This window comes from Buceros rhinoceros, unplaced genomic scaffold, assembly GCF_000710305.1.
Source record: "Buceros rhinoceros silvestris isolate BGI_N320 unplaced genomic scaffold, ASM71030v1 scaffold3417, whole genome shotgun sequence".
Lineage (NCBI taxonomy): Eukaryota > Metazoa > Chordata > Aves > Bucerotiformes > Bucerotidae > Buceros > Buceros rhinoceros.
The window spans coordinates 37,776-55,470 of NW_010423811.1; the positions used below are offsets into that span (position 1 = coordinate 37,776).

General features: G+C 44.0%; 1 protein-coding gene across 1 annotated transcript in view; it reads left to right on the forward strand.

Moving 5' to 3' along the window:
- MAPRE2 (microtubule-associated protein, RP/EB family, member 2) overlaps positions 1 to 17,542 on the forward strand; it is a 36,330-nt gene extending 18,788 nt beyond the window's left edge. The window contains exons 5-7 of the mRNA XM_010140541.1: positions 7,337 to 7,476; positions 11,864 to 12,022; positions 17,471 to 17,542. Coding sequence (XP_010138843.1) covers positions 7,337 to 7,476; positions 11,864 to 12,022; positions 17,471 to 17,542 — 371 coding nt within the window. The remainder of the gene's footprint in view (positions 1 to 7,336; positions 7,477 to 11,863; positions 12,023 to 17,470) is intronic.
- The last annotated feature ends 153 nt before the right edge of the window (positions 17,543 to 17,695 follow it).

The following is a 17,695-nucleotide window of genomic DNA, read 5'->3' on the forward strand; positions in this document are numbered from 1 at the left end:
GGTCGTGTTCTTAACACGGGTGTAAAAAAAAAAAAAAAAAAAAAAGCTGCTTCTAGAAAGAGTTGGAGCAGCAAGGATTTGCCAGGTAAATGCAGCAACTTGCTGGGAGAATAAGCGTGTTTTCATCCTTCGAGGAGTGGAGCCAGCAGCACAGACCACCGCTGCAGGCCCTCTGCCAGCAGCACCACAGCTGCTTTTAGACATAAAGCCATCTGCCAGCACTGAGCTGCCTTCGATCTCCTACAGCCTCTGCGCTTCTCTAATGCAGTGGTAAACAGCCCACAGATGTAGAGTCAAAATCACGGTAAGGGATTAAAATATTAGGGCATTGTTGTTTGTGCTGGTTCTAATGCTCCCTGCGGAAAATAGCAGAAGAAGCTTCATCTGATCAAATTGAAAATGGTCGTCAGGTTGTCAGGGTTTCAGCTTAGTGTCTTATGTAAGTATTCCTCTGTCAGAGCAAATCTGTGGAGCGCTGCTCTGTGTGTGGGTGTCAAAAATGCACGGGTAAAAGACAGCTTAATAAAATTAATTATTTACACGTAAGCTAAAAAACACGAGAGATTCTTAGATCTGGATGGAGGCTGTTAGCGATTTTAGTTTGAAATATTCAGAGAGCAGGATGACTAAAGCAGAGCTGGAAAATACTGGTGCATCACATGAGGGCTAAAAATACTCACGCTATGACAGGGAAAAGAACCAGGGCAGAATGAACTGTTTGTGCATGAATGCTTTATATGTAATGTGCATGCCATCAAATTGCAGATTATGCAAGAAAAATACCGGTTTTCTTTAGGGAAATGGTATATCCTACTGTGACAGATGTGCTGTAGATTAATTTTGAGGGATAAAAATACTCAATCAGTCTTTATTTTAGCAACTACTGATACGATTAGGACTTCTGGGGCGCTGGAGAACTCCTAATGCTTTTCTTTGTTTCACACCAAAACATGCCCCCTTTTTCCCAGGGAGGCAGGCAGTTGGCGGTGGCAACCTCTGCTCGCAGTGGTGCGGTGCTCCAGGACAGCGTGGCGGAGCTGGAGATGGGAAGAGCTGTGGGTGGACAAACTGAAGATGCTTTAGTGCCTAGTTCATACGAGGCCAAGGAATTGTACTAGCCGACGGGAACAGTATGTGCAGTGACAGTGCTGGCCTGGGAGGTAGAGAGGAAAGTGGCTCAGCCTTAATACGGACACACCTCCTCTGCCAGCATGAGGAGAGTTTTAATTTTTAAATTAAACTGAGCCCGAGAGCTTAGACCATGAAACAACACTGTGGTGCCGGAGTCAGGTTTTTTTCCGTAAAGATGATTATGTTTGAAAAACAGTGGTGAAAATTGCTGTCTTAATTTTCAGTGTGCTGTGGGTGTGGTTTGAATGTCTGTGTGGCTCAAATTTCTGCATGATCTTTCATATTTCACCATGCATTTTTTCACATATTTCAGATTTTCCTTTTGAGATTGCTTTCTCCTTATAGATAAGCAGACAGTTGAATTTTAGAAAATGCAAGTTTTTAAGAGCGTTTCAAATTTTAAATCTTGTTCTTCTGTTAGGTCTGTGTGGAATGGTTTCAGTTGTTGAAGGCGAATGCTAGAGAAAATAAGGGTTTCAGCTGAGAACGATCAATAGTGCCGTTTAAAAGTCGGTTACTGTACATCTAAAGAGAAGTCTCCATTTATGATGGAGAGCGTACTGTGGTTAGTTCCCATCTATCAAATCTCCTTCTGTTAAAGACAAACTGAGGGAGTCGTGCCATCAGCAAAACCTCTTCACCTGACAAGTAGGTAGAGAATGTTCTTGCTTGGGCTGCTCTGCTGGGATTTGTAGAAGGTGCTTCGGTTTCAAGTATTTGTACACACTTCTTCTCTTTGCCAGCTGTCTGGCAGTGATGATCAAGGTAGAGCTGAGGGAACAGAGGGGTCCTGCTAGCCAGGGCATGTTAGTACCACAAAATAATCAGGCGACGGTGCCACAGCACGTTGGGATGCTGAATGTCAAGTCAGATCTTGTATGAGGTTTTTTAATTCCCGTTAAGCATCATTTGTCATCACTTGTGCCATTAAGCATCCCTAAATTGAGCAGTTTCTTGCATCCTAGTGTAGCCGCAACAACAAGCGTGCGAGAATATTAATTCAGAACATTAATTCATCTACTGTTCTCACTCATTTGTTCTAAGTGGGTGGAGAGTTTCTCTTTAGCTCTTGAAGAAATTGCTAGCTCTGTCACCTTATGGTGGATTTGGTTTTGACTCTGTGGCGTGGATTGGGAATAGTCATTTTATGAAGTCCTTCAATTCGACTGAAGAGAGACTGAGTGATTCCCAAATTCCACTGAAGCAGTGGTCGTGCAGGTTCAGCCAGATCTTGTGCTTGCTCAGGGCTTCCATTGCTTTCCACGCTGTCCTCGTCTGTGTTCATGCACGTGGGTTTTTTTAATTTTACATAAATATTTAATGGCATACTAATTACTCATACAGCTTCAAGGAAGATTTTTCTCTAAACATTAAGTATGTCTCTTGTCTGCAAGGCTGCGCTTGTGATGTAGAGTCACCTGGAATTCACAACCTAGCTTTGTTGTACCCAAAATCTGCACAGCGCCAACATCCACTGTTTTAAATTGCAGAGGTCTGCATCTCTTTGTAAAACTTAGGTCTTTAGCAAAAAGAATAGAGAAGCTGAAACTGCGGGGGATATATTTATTAATGATGGCCTGACCAGTAATTGTTTCTGGAGCACCACAGATAGAAACCTGTGATGCATTTTGAAGCTGGTTCATCTAACTTCTTTCAGTATCAGAACAAAATAATTTCTTTCAACTGTGAATTTATTTTTCCCATCTCTACTACCATGTTATTGGTAGGTAAAAAGAGTTATCCCAGTGCTAATAGAAGCAGCTGCGATACTGTTTACAGAAAATTCTGATTGGGCTCTGCATTGACCTAAAATCGGAGCATGCTGTAACAAAAGTTCTCACAGAGCAGTAGGAGTGAGAAGGCACCTCTGACACCATCCAGTCCAACCCCTCTGTTCAAAGCAGGTCACCAAGACCCAGTTGCCCAGAACTGTATCCAGTTTTGAGTATCTCTAAGGATGGAGATCCTGCCCCCTCACCCCTCTGGACAGCTTGTTCCAGTATTTGATTACCCTCAGAGTGAAGAAATTTTTTCTTATGTCAATTTTCTATGTCAATTTGTGTCTATTGCCTCTTGTCTTTTGACCAGGGACCACTGAAATGAGCCTGTCTCCATCCTCTTTGCACCCTCCCTTCAGGTATGGGTAAGATGCCCCGGAAACTTCGCTTCTCCAAACTGAACAGTTCTGGCTCTTTATCTTTCCTTATATGTGAGGTGCTCCAGGCCCTTAGTCATCTTTGTGACCCTTTGTTAGATGCTTTCTATGCCGTGTCTCTCTTGTACTGGGGACCCCTGAATTGCACCCAGTACTCCAGCTATGCCACATCCTCGCTGAGTAGAGGGGGAGAATCATCTCCCTCAACCTGCTGGCAGTGCTCTTCCCGATGCAGCCCAGGAGGTTGTTGGCCTTCCTTGTTGTGATGGTGTGTACTGGCTCGTGTGCAACTTGGTGTCCACCAGAGCCCCCAAGTCCTTTTCTGCTGCGCTGCTTTCCAGATTGTGGGCTGCCAGCATGTTCCGGAGCATCGTGCTGTTCCTCTCCAGGCTCAGGGCTCTGGACTTCTTTTTGGGCATGAGCATGAAAATGACTTGGTAGTGGGTGACACTTGTGGTGGTGCTGATGACAATGCAGTTCTCTTGGTGGTCAGTGAAAAGAGCTGGTTATCGGTTATTTTGTATATGAAATATTTGAATAAAATCTTGTGCTTTTTCAGAATATGTAAATGGGTTGTATTATAAATATTTTCATAGAACATATGATGTTGGACAGAATTAAAACTGCTTGGAATATAAATGGTCCCTCCGAGCAGTGCATTAGGAGTTATTCCACGATTGCACTAATTGACTGCAAAGCCATCGTGGTGCTCAACAGCAAAGTCATTAAGTCTACCAGGATCTTTCCTCTCCATTTAGGTATCTGGCTGGCTGAAGTGCTCTGCAGTACTGTGCCAACCAGCATGCTTTAATTCTTTTATGAAATTAAGCTTCTGTTAGAATGGGAGGCTTCCCTCTGAGCTGATTCTAAAACTGAGCTCTCAGAATAAATGTGCAGTGAAGTTTTGGGGTTTTTTTTGTTCCTCCAGGAAACTTTAAATTAGAAATCCCTGAGCATTCTCTGTTGCAATTAAGTTCTATCCAGCTGTCGCTGGTACTGTCTGAAATGCTGAGGTTATTTAGCTGGTCTTTATGTGTGTTACTGAAATTGGGATATCGTGTTCATTTAAGATCTGTTCCTGCGCGTTGGAGCAAAAGTCAATTTCTTTTGATTTTTCTGGACTCTATAAAGCATAGTAACACTTTGCTGTGGAAATTCAAAAGGCTTTGTTGTTTTCAAAGGAGGGCAGAATGTAATGCGGTGTGTTGGTGCTATCCAGCCCTGTCTGTCTGCGGACAGTGGTGATGTGAGCTTGCTCAGCACGCTCTGGGAGGGCACCTCGGCTGCAAATTAGAGAGAATACCTGGGGATTAAATGTTTGTGCCTGCTCTGTCCCTAACTCCCTCAGCAGGGTAAGAGGTGTGTACTTAACGATTTGGCATTCTGTGATCAGTACCCCGATCTACGAAGGATTAGCTCACTTATGCCTTGACCCCTGAGGTGAAATGGTGAGGAACGACTAGACCCAGCGCTGCTGCCCTAGAAAAGCTGAGCACCTTGTCTTCTGTTCGTGTGCAGGTACTTGCTGCCCGTGGGAAGTCTGGTGCTGCCCTCCAGTAGAGGGGGAAGCTGCATCGACCAGCCACGTGTCACATCCGAAGGCCCGTACCTTGTTTTATAGCATCTAATTTTCAGTCCGTATTCTGAACAGCTTTTTGCAGGTGTAGAATACCATAGGGAATAAGCATCGATAGACTGCATTGTTCAATTTGCATGTGTAAATTCCGCAGTAGCGTGTGATGCAAGTATTCAGTAAGTAACTTCAGGCCCAACTAGAATGCTGTAGTCAAAGCAATTACTTCATGCGTGTTTAACTTGCATATTTTGACACCAGTTTTCTTCTGTTTATCTGCTAATACAAATGAAAATTATTTTCCTGGCTTTGAAAGCACCCTGACAATCCACCCCTTAAGCAGCTGATTTTGAGCTAGGACCGAACCTGGAAAATGTGTAATGAAGGCAGTGTGCTAAAGTTGATGAAGTTGCCTAAAGACAGAAATACCAACAAAAGATCTTGGCATCTTTAATGTTTTACAGCAAATGATTTATTCCTTGCTGGTCTAAGTATGATGTGAAAAGAAGTTTAATTTCAGGAGTTTACATGACTTGGGATTTTTGCAACTTTAGCAAGTCTGTGTACTGTATCTGAAATCTGCTGTAGGCGAATGTGTATGTAATTATAAGGACTTGGGTATGGAAGTTATTGGTCTGGACCAATTTAACAATAACAAGAAAAAAACTGGTGTTTTTTTTCCTTAGCTGTCTCATTTTATGGACTACGGAAAAGCAGGGTGAACATCTTGCACAGACATGCTTGCACAAGTCAGCTGAATTATCAAGTTGTTTGTTGATGTTCTGTTGGCGTTAGGTGACCCAGTTGATGGAGAGCTCTCTCCTCAGAGGCGGGAGATGCTGATCGTTACAGAGAGAGGCCTGGGGCTCAGTCAGGAGAACCTGAGCTAGCCTGGTTGAATAACCCAGAGCTGCTCGCCTTTCCCATCGCTTTTCAGCTCCTCCAAGGGACTGCTCTGCACAGTTCTAGGTCAGTGAGGCCGTGTGAGCTCCAGGGTTTGGTCATACAGGCAGCCTCACAGGTTGTGTTTCTGCCCCTCCTGCCTTTCCCTGCCTCCTGGTGATTTCTACCTAGCGATGCCTTTGTAGAACATTGGGTTTACAGTGAATTGCCTTATTAAAGTGTTGTCTGGTGCTGGGGATATGTGGTGGAAATGACACCTGGGAACAATTCATAGTGTGCAATAAATCAAGTAATCTCATGGGAGGAGCAGCTGGTGAGGGGTGGGGTGGAGGGTGGCTGCTGAGAAAGCTGAGGCAAAGCCCTCTGGAACTCGGGAACTGCAAGCTCAGAGCTCACCTGGGAGCTGGGTGCTTATGGGATTTGGACTTTCTCCTGCAACCTGTGTGACCCAGGCTTCAGAGTTGACAGCGCTCGGAGGAGAAGGATGGCTGTGGAGCCTGTCAGTGTGTCTGGACAACTGTTTTGCTCTTTGTAAGAATCACCGATAAAGGCGGGTGCTGCAAAGCAGGACTTCTGATTCACATGCCTGCTTAATAAATCAAATCAAATAGGTTGGAAAGAGGGATGTTCTTAACCCTGGGTGTTCATCCCTGGAAAGAGGGATGTTCTGTCTTAACCCAAGCAATTTTTGCACCAGATGTATGTCCCCCGCATCTGAAATTTATTCCTAGAGGAAAAGGCTGTGAGTCAGAGTACGGTGCTTGTGGGAGCCCAGGTGAGGTGGATGGCTGAGCGACTAAATCAAACAGCTGACAAGGAGAGGAAAGATGAGGAGGCAGAGCAAAGTGTGAGGAGCTGGCCGTGAGGTTCGTAGGAAGGCCCTGCAAACCCTTTCACACAAATGTCCCCCTGCTTGAGCATCTGTGTGCCACAGGCATTGTGAAAGACAGTACCTGTACGCGCTCAGTACTCGCCGGGTTTGCTGGTAAAGATGTTGCTCCCTATTCTGGCAGATTTGCAGTGCGAGTAATTAAAAACAAATAGCAAAACCTAAGGAGATCAAAACTCACCTCTTGGTCACTATGGCAACTGTGAGTTCACCGATGGGTTGAATATTCTGCGTGCTCTGTCCGAATTTCAATGCCCTTGTCTTGGGGATGGCTCATGTTTGAAAATGAGGGGAGTACAGAGGCGGTTTAACTGGGTTTATTTCAACTGTATCTTCCTCCAGAGAAACTGAAGGTAGGTATGTACACTAAATATTGGGCTGGGAGACTATCTATTAATGGCATATATATTTTTTGAAAGCTGCTGGGAGCTAAGGGAACTTTATATTCTAAGTTTGATGTTTATTGTGGTTTCAGAGTTACTTCACTCTCCGTAGCAAACTCAGACTGCCAGGAAATGTGGTTTTTGCTTTTCCGAGGTATAGCAGCACTGGAACTTCCTCCACTGTCACCTCAAAGACAGACAGAGTGGCTGTCTGAAACTAATACTTCTGTTTCAGTAGCAGGCTAATAGCAATGTATTTATCATGGAGACCAATCATGATTATTATTTACTGTATTTTTCAGGTGCTGCTAAATCCAGTCCAGCTTCTAAACCAGGATCAACACCTTCTCGCCCATCTTCAGCAAAAAAAGCTGCACCGAGCAGCTCAGCATCCAAATCAGATAAAGATTTGGAAACTCAAGTCATACAGCTCAGTGAACAGGTAAATTTGCTTCAGGCATAAAATTAGATGCATTCATTGTCACAGGCAAGCATGAAATCTAATATTTCCCTCTGTTGAATAATGCTCTCCAGAATTATGAAGGGACAAAAGATTGAAATAGCTCAGCTGGAAGGAAAAAAAAACCCTGATTTATTGTTTAAAATAATAACTGACAGAGATGACTTGTGTTTGCCCGTATTTTTAAAAGGTGATCTTAGGAATGACAGGTAAGTCTTGCTGAAATATGGTGATTTTATTAGATGCTGAAATACATCTTTTATTTTACTTGGATAGGAAAGATCTCGATAATGTATTACAAATTTGAAATAAATCATTTTAATGTGTCGCTGTGGCGAAAACAAGCCTGTTTTAATACCGGGGTGTTACAGATTTGCAGCTGAACTAAAACTGGCTCATTGCACTCCGCTTTCCAGAACAAAGGCATTAAGAAGGTTAATGCTCCTTTTTTATTTAATAATGGGACCTACCTTTGTGAGAATAGTTATTTTATAAATAACATTCTGCAATATAATTGATAAAGCTCAGAATTTATTTAATATTGGGAATATAAGGGCTTGAATTTAATTTGTGCTGTGGAGCTTTACATCGCTCTGTCATTCCTGGACATGCAAGAGTGTTTGCACTGGGCATGAATGAATATCCACATCTGGCTCAAGACTGTGGTGTCAGAATGGTGTAAATGCCACGAGTATAAATGAGACTTGATCCCTGTATTTCCCCTGGATGAGGGAAAACGGAAAGGAAAAACCTCCTATTTTAGATTCTGAGCTGTGTGGCAGCTGCATTCGGGAAGAAGTCGTTATTCTGGATCACGTATAATTTTCCACAATTAAGGGCATTTCAGTTTCAGACTTTCACTGACCTGAACAACAAAGATTTCAGTTTGCTGGGGCACTGTCAGCGAATTTTTGGTTACTGTTACACGCTTCAGGGTGGTGGATGGAGAGCTGCATCCCAAACATGGTGTACTGCGGATTCAGGGTGTAATTTTGAGCAGCAGAGAGCACGACAGAGTCCATCGGTCTTGACTGTTGTTGTAACAGAAGAGTTTTTAAAAGTTGCATGAGGAATAGATGCCTCTAACTTGTACAGAATCTTTTTTAACCAGAGTGGAGTTCAAACGTCAGCTTAATGTAACTTAAACCATGACATTTGTACTCAGAAGTCAGAAGGTGTTTGCTTCAGGAGGAAGGGTTAGTTGGACGCTGAGCAGCATAAAAATATTTGATCTTTACTAGAACAGACAGTCACTATCACATCCCCTGCTAATGCATTCCTAGCATGTTCCATGTGTGAAAACCTTAAGCTTTATATACAAACAACCCTGAGGAAAACTGACGGTTTACCCCATCACCAAAGAGGAGAAGAATTTTTGAGGATTGGGAAAGTTGGTGTTTTAATCGCTAGTTTTTAAGACATCTCTTCTAGCTAAAGTGGTCTGGGAGGCTTGCCTGCCTTCTTTTTAACTGCTGGCAGCATTTGGTGTCTCATTTCCCACTAATGGTTACTTGTGCACCCTGGGCATATAATATGAGCCAGAAAAGCTGTGCTGCAGGCAGCTCTGAGCCAGGGTTTTCTGCCCCTCAGTCTGAACGTGCTGGAAGAGCTGAATTGCCCATGTTTCACCACTCTCGAGCAGTAGCCACTTTTATCTAGTTGCTGTCTTGGTTATGAGTCAGAAATGTTTGATGATGTCTGTGGATATCAAATTCCTATATGGCTGTAACAGACTTTTTTTTTCCCAACTCTTTAATGGATGGCAGCTAAGGGAGATTAAGACATCTGAACTTCCATGTAATTTGTAGTGGAAAATTTTAAGTACTGGGACTGTTCATACACGATGTTTTAGCACAGGGTAGCTTAATGAGCTATTTGCAATAATCATAAGCCATCTCTAACATTTGCTAGTTTAACGGGTCCAAATAATCTTAAAGTTTCTCTTAAAACGGTCTTCGCTATTGCCTTGGTCTGGGCTGGTGAGTTGAACGCTTCCAAGGAATGTCACTGTGTGCTGGAGCTTGATGGCCCATAGTATTAAAACACCAAAGTGGTCCCTGCTCTGGTTTTGGTGTGTGCCAGCTGGCACTCGCCCAAAGAGTTTGAGTGCAGCTGAGGAGACAGCGCAGACCAGGGACCTTTCTGTAGGGAGGGGGGACCTTTACGTGTGGGGAACGGTCCCAAGAACCGTTAACTCTATGCTAGTATACACGTAGTTTCTGAAAACGGCACCATCTTGGCTGCATGTCTACAGTATGGGCTTAGTCTCCAACCCTGTTCTGCAGTCCTGTGAGTATTCATGCAGCCAGTAAGCACCATCAAAGACCAGTTAGTAAGGAATGCTGCCTTGGCACCCGTTAACCGCGTTTGCAGAGAGGTACTTCTGGTCCAGAAACAGAGCATGGCAGTTCACGTGTGCTGTTGCCCATAGAGCACCAGCCTTTTGGCATGTTCATAGAAGGAAAAAAGTAGGATGTGGCTGTGCTAAGTACCTGAAGAAAACCGATTTCATATGTCCCAGACAGGTAGTTGATACGTAACTGAAGAAAAGCATATCTGGTTTGGTTATAAACGTTTATTGTATAGCGGAGTTAATTAACTGTGTGCCTACATACATAGTTTAATGATTCTGCTTCTTAAAATGGAGAGAATGTGATAGAATGAAAATGAACGTCTTCATAGTAAGTAGGTCAGAAGGGGAAGATGGTCTGAGCTATTAGCTGCCAGTGTGTCAGCTGAAGTTTTTTTTCCCGAGCTCCACAAGCACAGAGCGAGAGATCTGGAAGCAGTTACGTTCTTGTTCTGGCTGGATGTGGGCATTGCTCTCAAGGAATATGCTGCTGCAGATCCAGAAGACACGTCTTAAACATGAAGTCTTCATCTGTGGACCAAAATACTGCAAACTCTTGTTCCATTTTGTCACTCCTACCTTCATGAATAGTTAATTTTAAGGTGGTCATTGTGTTAATTGTAGATTCAAACTGTCAGGGGAGGACTTGGGTGTCACACTCAGGCAGCTGGTCAGAAATAGGTTAGTGTGTGGATAAGACGCTCTGAGATCCTGCCCTGGTGGCAGGTCAGCTCTGCTGTCTGACACCTCAGAGTGCAATCAAAGGTCACGAAAAGGCATTGCTAGCTCAGCAGCCATGGAAAAATGAACTGATCGGATTTAGTAGGCTGTCAAAGGGTTGTTTGAACTCTGCTGGTGCATGAAATAGAGGAGCTTGCAGTAGAACTGGCAACACAGAGCTTTCTATTAAATTGCATCCATTCACTGACATGTAGTCCAACGTGACTGACTTAGCACATTTTATTCAGAAAATAACTTGTATAATTGTATGTCTTGAAATGTGGATGCTAATTTGGCCGTGATGTGGATGTGATTGGGGTCAGTGTCCTTACTGCAGACAGCTTTGTCATTTTTTCTGTGGGGTGTTAACACCATTGTGCTCCGACTTTGAGAGCCACTTGCACTCGTTATCCTGAGTGCGTATTGACTCCCCATTGGACAGTAGTTTTATCTGTTATGCTCCCACAAAATTGATCTGTTTTAAATAGGTACATATAAAAATATATTGCAACATTTGTCATGGTTTATACGAAGCCTAATCCTGAACAGCGATGTTGCCTGTAGATGATTTGCAGCTGTCCTAGTGGTGAAATTGAGACCGACACTATAGCTTGAAGAGTCACGGGAACAAGGTTGCGAAGAGGAAGATACTTGACTTTTGAGAGAATTTGTCAGTAGAAGCAGCATCTCAATCAGAGCAGAAAGACTGTGCTGCAGCCAGTCACGTGTGCCAAAACACAGGACTGTAGGAGTATGGTGAGTGGGCAGAGAGGAGGAGAGGTGAAGAACCAACCCAGCAGCACTCGCATTTGCCAGCTCCCGTTTCCAAACTGGCCCGTTTCCCTTTCTTAGCTTTTCTGTTAGATCTATGATTTTTAGGCAAGAAGATATTGCAGGTTTTCCAACAGCTACACATTAATCCAGGCAAAATAATGCAAGTACTGAGGTGAAAGTTTTATTAATTACCATTACGTGACACATCTGGCAGCTTTGTTAGGAGACGAGTCTTAACTAGCCCCGATTCCTGAACTGCGGCTCTGAGATTCAGTATAAACGCGCACGGAGACAATTGACCTTTAAGGATCGAGGTTAAGATGTATCCAAGAGGTGTAGTGGAGGAGCCTGTTTTATTCTTTATTGCGTAAGGTTCAATCTAGCGCTTCAGGAAGAAAAAATGTACTTCATTTTGAGCTATAAAATAGAATGTATATTTAAGATTGTTTAGCGCGTGTTGTTTTAGGCTCAGTTTTGTCTGTGGTGCGCTCACAACTGATGCATCGTGTCTTGGTTTGTATGCAGGTACATTCATTAAAACTTGCACTTGAAGGCGTGGAGAAGGAAAGGGATTTCTACTATGGCAAACTAAGGGATATTGAACTTCTCTGCCAAGAACACGGGAGAGAGAATAATGACCTTGTCAATCGGCTAATGGAAGTCCTTTATGCTTCAGAAGAACACGTAAGTTCAAGCTTAATGTCTCTTATTTAGACAAAACAGCTTAATTTCATAAAAACGTCTTGGCATGGTATTGGGTTGTGTTTGTATTTAGGTCAGAGAACTGTAGCAGCTGGAACTTCTATGCCTCCTCCCCCTAAAGTCGTCTGCGTTTGCAAACAGACTTTGCAGCTTGGGAGCGGGATTCAGGAGGCTGATTGCTTCTCACGCTTCAGTGTATGTTTTGTATTCTGGGTTTGAAGTTGATTTGAAAGCGGAGGTGGTGTGTCACAATTGTAAATAGATTTCATGTAGTTCCGAACCTTAGTTTTGTTTTTCATCTTCTGCCTTTCTGCATAAATTCTGGCAGCGGTGCTGTTCGGTGTCTAGAGCTGTGAACCTCCTCTAGCCCATGTGGCAGTGTTGTAATATGTACAGTGCAGGTTGCCAAATACATAATTATATCTGCAGAGATAATACTCTTCAGCATGTTTATTATCCTGTTGCTATAGGCAAAATTCTTCCTTGTGCAAACCGAGTAACCCTCTATTACCAAAACTTCAGAAATGTATTGTCTGCAAGAACCTCACTGCATCTTAGACTTAGCGCTGCAGACACTGAACAAAGCAAGAAGCTGCAAAGGGTGCTGGTTAAATTCCTCAGATACACGCAGGGATAATGATTCAGTGGAGATTTAGCTGAACCACTCCTCTTCACGTTAACTAAATCCCTGTACGCACTTCACTGACGACTGACCGTTCAGTCTCCAGCGGACACTGGTTTTGGCTCCAGAGTGTATAAGCATCAGCTTAATCTCTCGGCAGCGCTGTGGCACCATCGGCTGTCTATGTCTGTTCCCAGAAAGCTGTGGCACCGTTCAACAGTGTGGGGCAAGTGCTAGAGAGGAAAAGGAGGAGGAAATTTTCACAGGAATAAACAATAGGATCAATTTGCCAGGCATGTGATAACAGGCTAAGAGAGTTTACATATATGTAGCGGTCGGAGAAAATGTCCTCTGGATTCAAGAACAGTGATTTATTTATAAAGCAAAGCCAGAAGAATCCATCTTCTCCCCATACCCCTACCACATCTGTCTGCCTGTTGGCTTAAATAGCAAGTGATTCCATGCCAAGGAATGCAGTTGTTGCTTTCCTTCCTGCAGTTTTCCTTACTGGCAGAGCATGTTACAAAACGTTCTTCCTTAGTCCACATCCCAATATTCTCTCTGCTTCCACCCTCCAAGCCTTTCTCTGTTGAAAGCATCATCTGTGCCTGTACCTGACCTGCATGTGACAACCGAGCCTTTATCTAAAATGAGTTTGCAGTTGGAAGCCAGGTATGTCACTTCAGCAGGCGAGCCCTGCTCCCCCAGAGAAGCGTAGGGGGGCTGTTCCCCACATGACTTGTTTTGTACCTTTTAGTGGAAGGCTTGATCTCCTCATCTTCCAGAGTGCATTTCTTCCACAGCTGAGGAGATGGACTGTGATTTGCTGAGGAAAGACCCCAATGCATTAGTGTTAAACCTAAGACTGTGGTTCCACTGCTGATGCAGATCCTGCCTATGTTTTGTCCTTGGACTTTGGTGTCCCGTTGCCCTGTTTTGCCCTTCAGTTCTGTTTTTTCTCTCTCTGCAACAAATTCATCCCAAGTTAAGTTGAGGATCTCGCAGCATTTTGCAGGTCAATCCCTTGGTAACAGCAGTTTGGCTTTCCCAATCCCCAGAAGGGAAATACCCCCAATTCCCAAACTACAGGCAACTCCAGCATTCCTAGTTGCTTCCTAATGAGTTCAGCCTAAGTCCAGCCTAGGGTTTTTTTAGTCTCTGTGTTGGAGTGTCTTAAGTACCCAGAGGCAAAGTGGAAAAGCAGGATTACATTAATTTTTAGGATTTGTGACACTTATAAATGATACTGTGGCCATGAGGCTTTTCTTCAGGAAGGGAGTGTGCAGGAGTCGCATACGCTGCACAGGTGATCCCTGACTAAAGCCTTGTGCTTTATATAACTTACATTTGTTTTCAGTTCATACTTCCAGTAACAGCTTGACAGCAATCTCAAACTCTTCCTTCCTACCTGTAATTTGACAGGCATCTCCTGTATTCGACGTGGCACAGAGATCATGTCCTGTTTTTCACACCAGCTGCTCTTATTCAGAAGGGACAAGTCTCCCTTTATGTTTAATTTTCTGTTAAGCTTAATTTAATCCTTCTAAAAGGAAAAAATAAGACACAAAATCTGGACAGCCCTTGAAGTGCTCGCCTCTCTCAGCAGCTCATAGGTGAGCATTGTAGGCTGTCAGGTGAACTCTGTGCAGAATGGTTCGAATGCAAACATAGCGTGTAGTCCCTAGAAAAAGCATTCTCCAGAAGTTTGATTATTGTAGCATTACTTTGAAGAGATTTTTATCAGGCTCATGTCACGGGGAGGGAGGGAAATTACCTTTTCAGAATTCCAAGTCATAGTATGGTTTTGACCATGTCCCTTCATAAGCTAACTTTTTAAGACTAAATAATTTTTTTATTATTAGTGTTTTGTTCTTGATTTTGAGCTTTGGAGTTGTACAGCACAAATATCAATCCATTCGGGTTCCTCGTCTTTAGAGGCTCCCTTTTCTTTTCCCTGTTATGGTTCTGTTTTCAACCTCATCGTTATGTCTTTGCTTATGCAAGAGGGATGTTGTATCTGCTCTTGTCATTTAAGTTCCGGCTGATCAGTCTGTAATCCTTTGTAATTAGGAGTTGCTCGTTTGTAATCCTGCTTTGTCATCAAAAACATCAAAGCTGAGAGAGAACAGTGTTAAAGGATTCCTTTGGGTAGTGGGGTGATGTGGCCCCTACCCCGCTCGTGCTATGACTGCTGTAGACAGCGTGGAGATCTCAGGTACCGTGTAAAGCGTGTGGTCTTACAGGAGGAGACCTGCAGACTGGTGAACCAGGAGAGGCTGTGCATCCAGTTAGGAAACCTGGAGCCACATAGGTCTTGGCTTAAAGCAAAACTGGTTCAGTTCGTGCAGAAGTTGAGGGAATTGCTGATGTTCGATCTATCAGTTGCTCAGGTCAAGTTGCCGAAACAATTGCTTGAAATGCAGTTGGTTTGGTATGATTTTTCTCTAGCAGCTACTACATCTGCTGCTGCTTTTGGAAAAGGCGTGCAACCAGCAGCAGCTGGTTTTCATAAAGTCTAGCTCTTCAGTCTGCAGGCAGGCCTGAACAGTTTGAGGCAGATGGATTGAACGGTCAAAAGAGAGCACCTCTCTTCATAGGAGACGGAGGTGACCATGGTCGCGTGATCCCAACAGAAGTAAATGCTCCAAATACATCTTCCACTACTTTCCTTATTAGGGGATGCTATTCAAGGGGTTCCGCAGTCCCAAGGTAATTGGGCACAGTGACTCTAGCCTTTCCCATTTCTCATGTATTTATGCAAGCTGTACGTACTGGGAAGCACATGTCCAAGTCTCAGAACAACTTCCGAGGTAGTCACGTAAGATTTACCATTTCCATCCAAGGTAAACCTGGCAAGAGAGGAGCCACCACTCTTCTTCAGAGCTGCAGAATAGGTTCCCAAGCCGCTCCCTGTGGTTAGAGGATTTTCCTGCTGTATATGTATGGAAAGATGGGATGTATGTGACTGGTAAAGTCTGCATCAGAGGGCTTCCTAATAGGTCCATCTCATAAACTCTGCATACGCAGACTCTAAGGAATGAGTGTGTTCTAGGGCAGGTTATCTCAACACACGAGGAGGGTCTGATAGATGGGGTTAGGGGAACATCTCACCGCAGCTAAATAAGCTTCGGTTTTCTCACCCTGCAAGGCAGGGTCATGTTCTCACAGCTGTCAGCTTCTCTCTGTGAAACTCCTGTCCTCTGCAAGTCTTGCACCCTTGCAGCCCATCCCAGAAGTTGTGATTTTTAGATGTACCTACTGTATGCAGTAAGGGCATCGTTCTCCCCAAGGGACCGTGAGGTGCTGAACTGCAGCTGTCGTGACTGTTGTGTGGCTTCTGCCTGAAAACAGCACCTGAGTGACAGGAAGCTTGCTTTCAATGAAAAATGTGGCTGTTTCTGTATATGTTAAACAGCTGGATATTTCCAGTGTACCAGCAGATGTTAGGAACCTTAATCTCCTCTTCTTAGCTGTTAGAAATATGAATATTTTATTGCCAGAAGGGAAGTTTCTTATTGCATAAGCTGCTTTGAGCTGCTGTGGGAAAACTCCCTTTTTAATTTGTGCCTTAAACTGGAAAACATAGCAGAATCAGTTTGTTAAAGCTTGTTGTTCAAGGCGCTTGCTCCTAACAAAAATTGCTGGGAGCCAGGCGAGTTCTGCAGAGGTACTGCACCGGGGTGCTGCGTTTTGAACGGCAGCTCGGTGTCTTGGAGAAGTGTTTTCCCTCGGAGCCGCCCGTGGCAGAGCGCTACTCGTGCAGGGCAGAGAGTAAAGGCGGGGGGATCTTTTCAGAGAGCGGTGCTCCGGAAAGATGGGGGCACCGGAGAGGAAAGCTGTTAGTGGGAATACAGAAGCAGTGCCCCGAGAGTCAGCCAGCCTTTCTGAGCGCTGATACCGCCAGGTCGACTCAAAATACCAGGTTTGTTGCCTCCAAATTGGAAGCTGTTTGAAACCAGTATCGCCCGCAGTGAGGATCCAGCCTTCCCTTTGGTCAGGGATTCTCCTCCCAAGGGGAATGTATGTTCAGAGACAGCTCTGGAAAATGCTGTGTGTAACGACTGATTGCAGAAGGGGAGTGTTTGTTAGTTACTACGGCTTTTAACAGTAGCGCTATAAATTAGCAAATAGTCGGCTTGATTTAAAAAAAAAAAAAGGTGTCTGCAAGGATCTGGTCACATTTTGGGGATAAGCTTGAAAAACCCCCTTTTGTTAAACCCAGGAAAAAAAAAAGGTGTTTGCAAGGATCTGGTCACATTTTGTGGATACTGCTGAAAACCCCTGTTTTGATAACCTCAGGACTCTGGTCCGTGTTAGCACTACCCGTGTTAGTATTATTTTGGAAAAGTAGGACGTCTGACCTCAAAAAGGAGGCTGAGTTTAATTTTTAAAGCAGGTGGTAGCAAAAGTGTCTTGTCCATTTAGTGATATGAATCTAGAGTGAGGATCGTGTGAAAGCTCCAGCAGACAGGTCCAGAAATTTTTGGACAAGTTGAAAACGGGAGGATATAGCATCTAACTGAGCAACTCACGGTCTGGCTGTTCAAAACGTTCGCTCACTGGAACAGTTAACACTCAGTGATGGTGAAAACCGACACTTTTTCTGGGGAAGTATCAGTTCTGCATATTCAGTGATTAAAAGCAAAGTAAATGCATTTTATCACAGTACTACAAGATGCTGCTTTTCTCAGGTAACAGCTCGTTTTGTTCTTACGTGCGTGAAAATTAGAAGTGAAGCGCCGCGGGGCAAGCTTACATGAGGAATGCTTTCTGCTGAAGAATGTTTTGGGGTCTTTTTGTCCCTGCAGGAGAGCCACACAGAAGAGCAGGAAGGTGAAGAGCAAGTCCATGAACAGCCCCAGCAGCAGGAGGAGTACTGACTCACCGGCGTCTCTGACAATTTTCATTTTGTGTGAGAACTTTCTTCTGGAGAATGGAACGTGTGCGGCCTCAAACTTGAAATCAGTTCACTCCCGGTCTGCCATTAACATTCATGTACCATAGTGAGTGCCAGCCAGCCACTGCATTCTGTA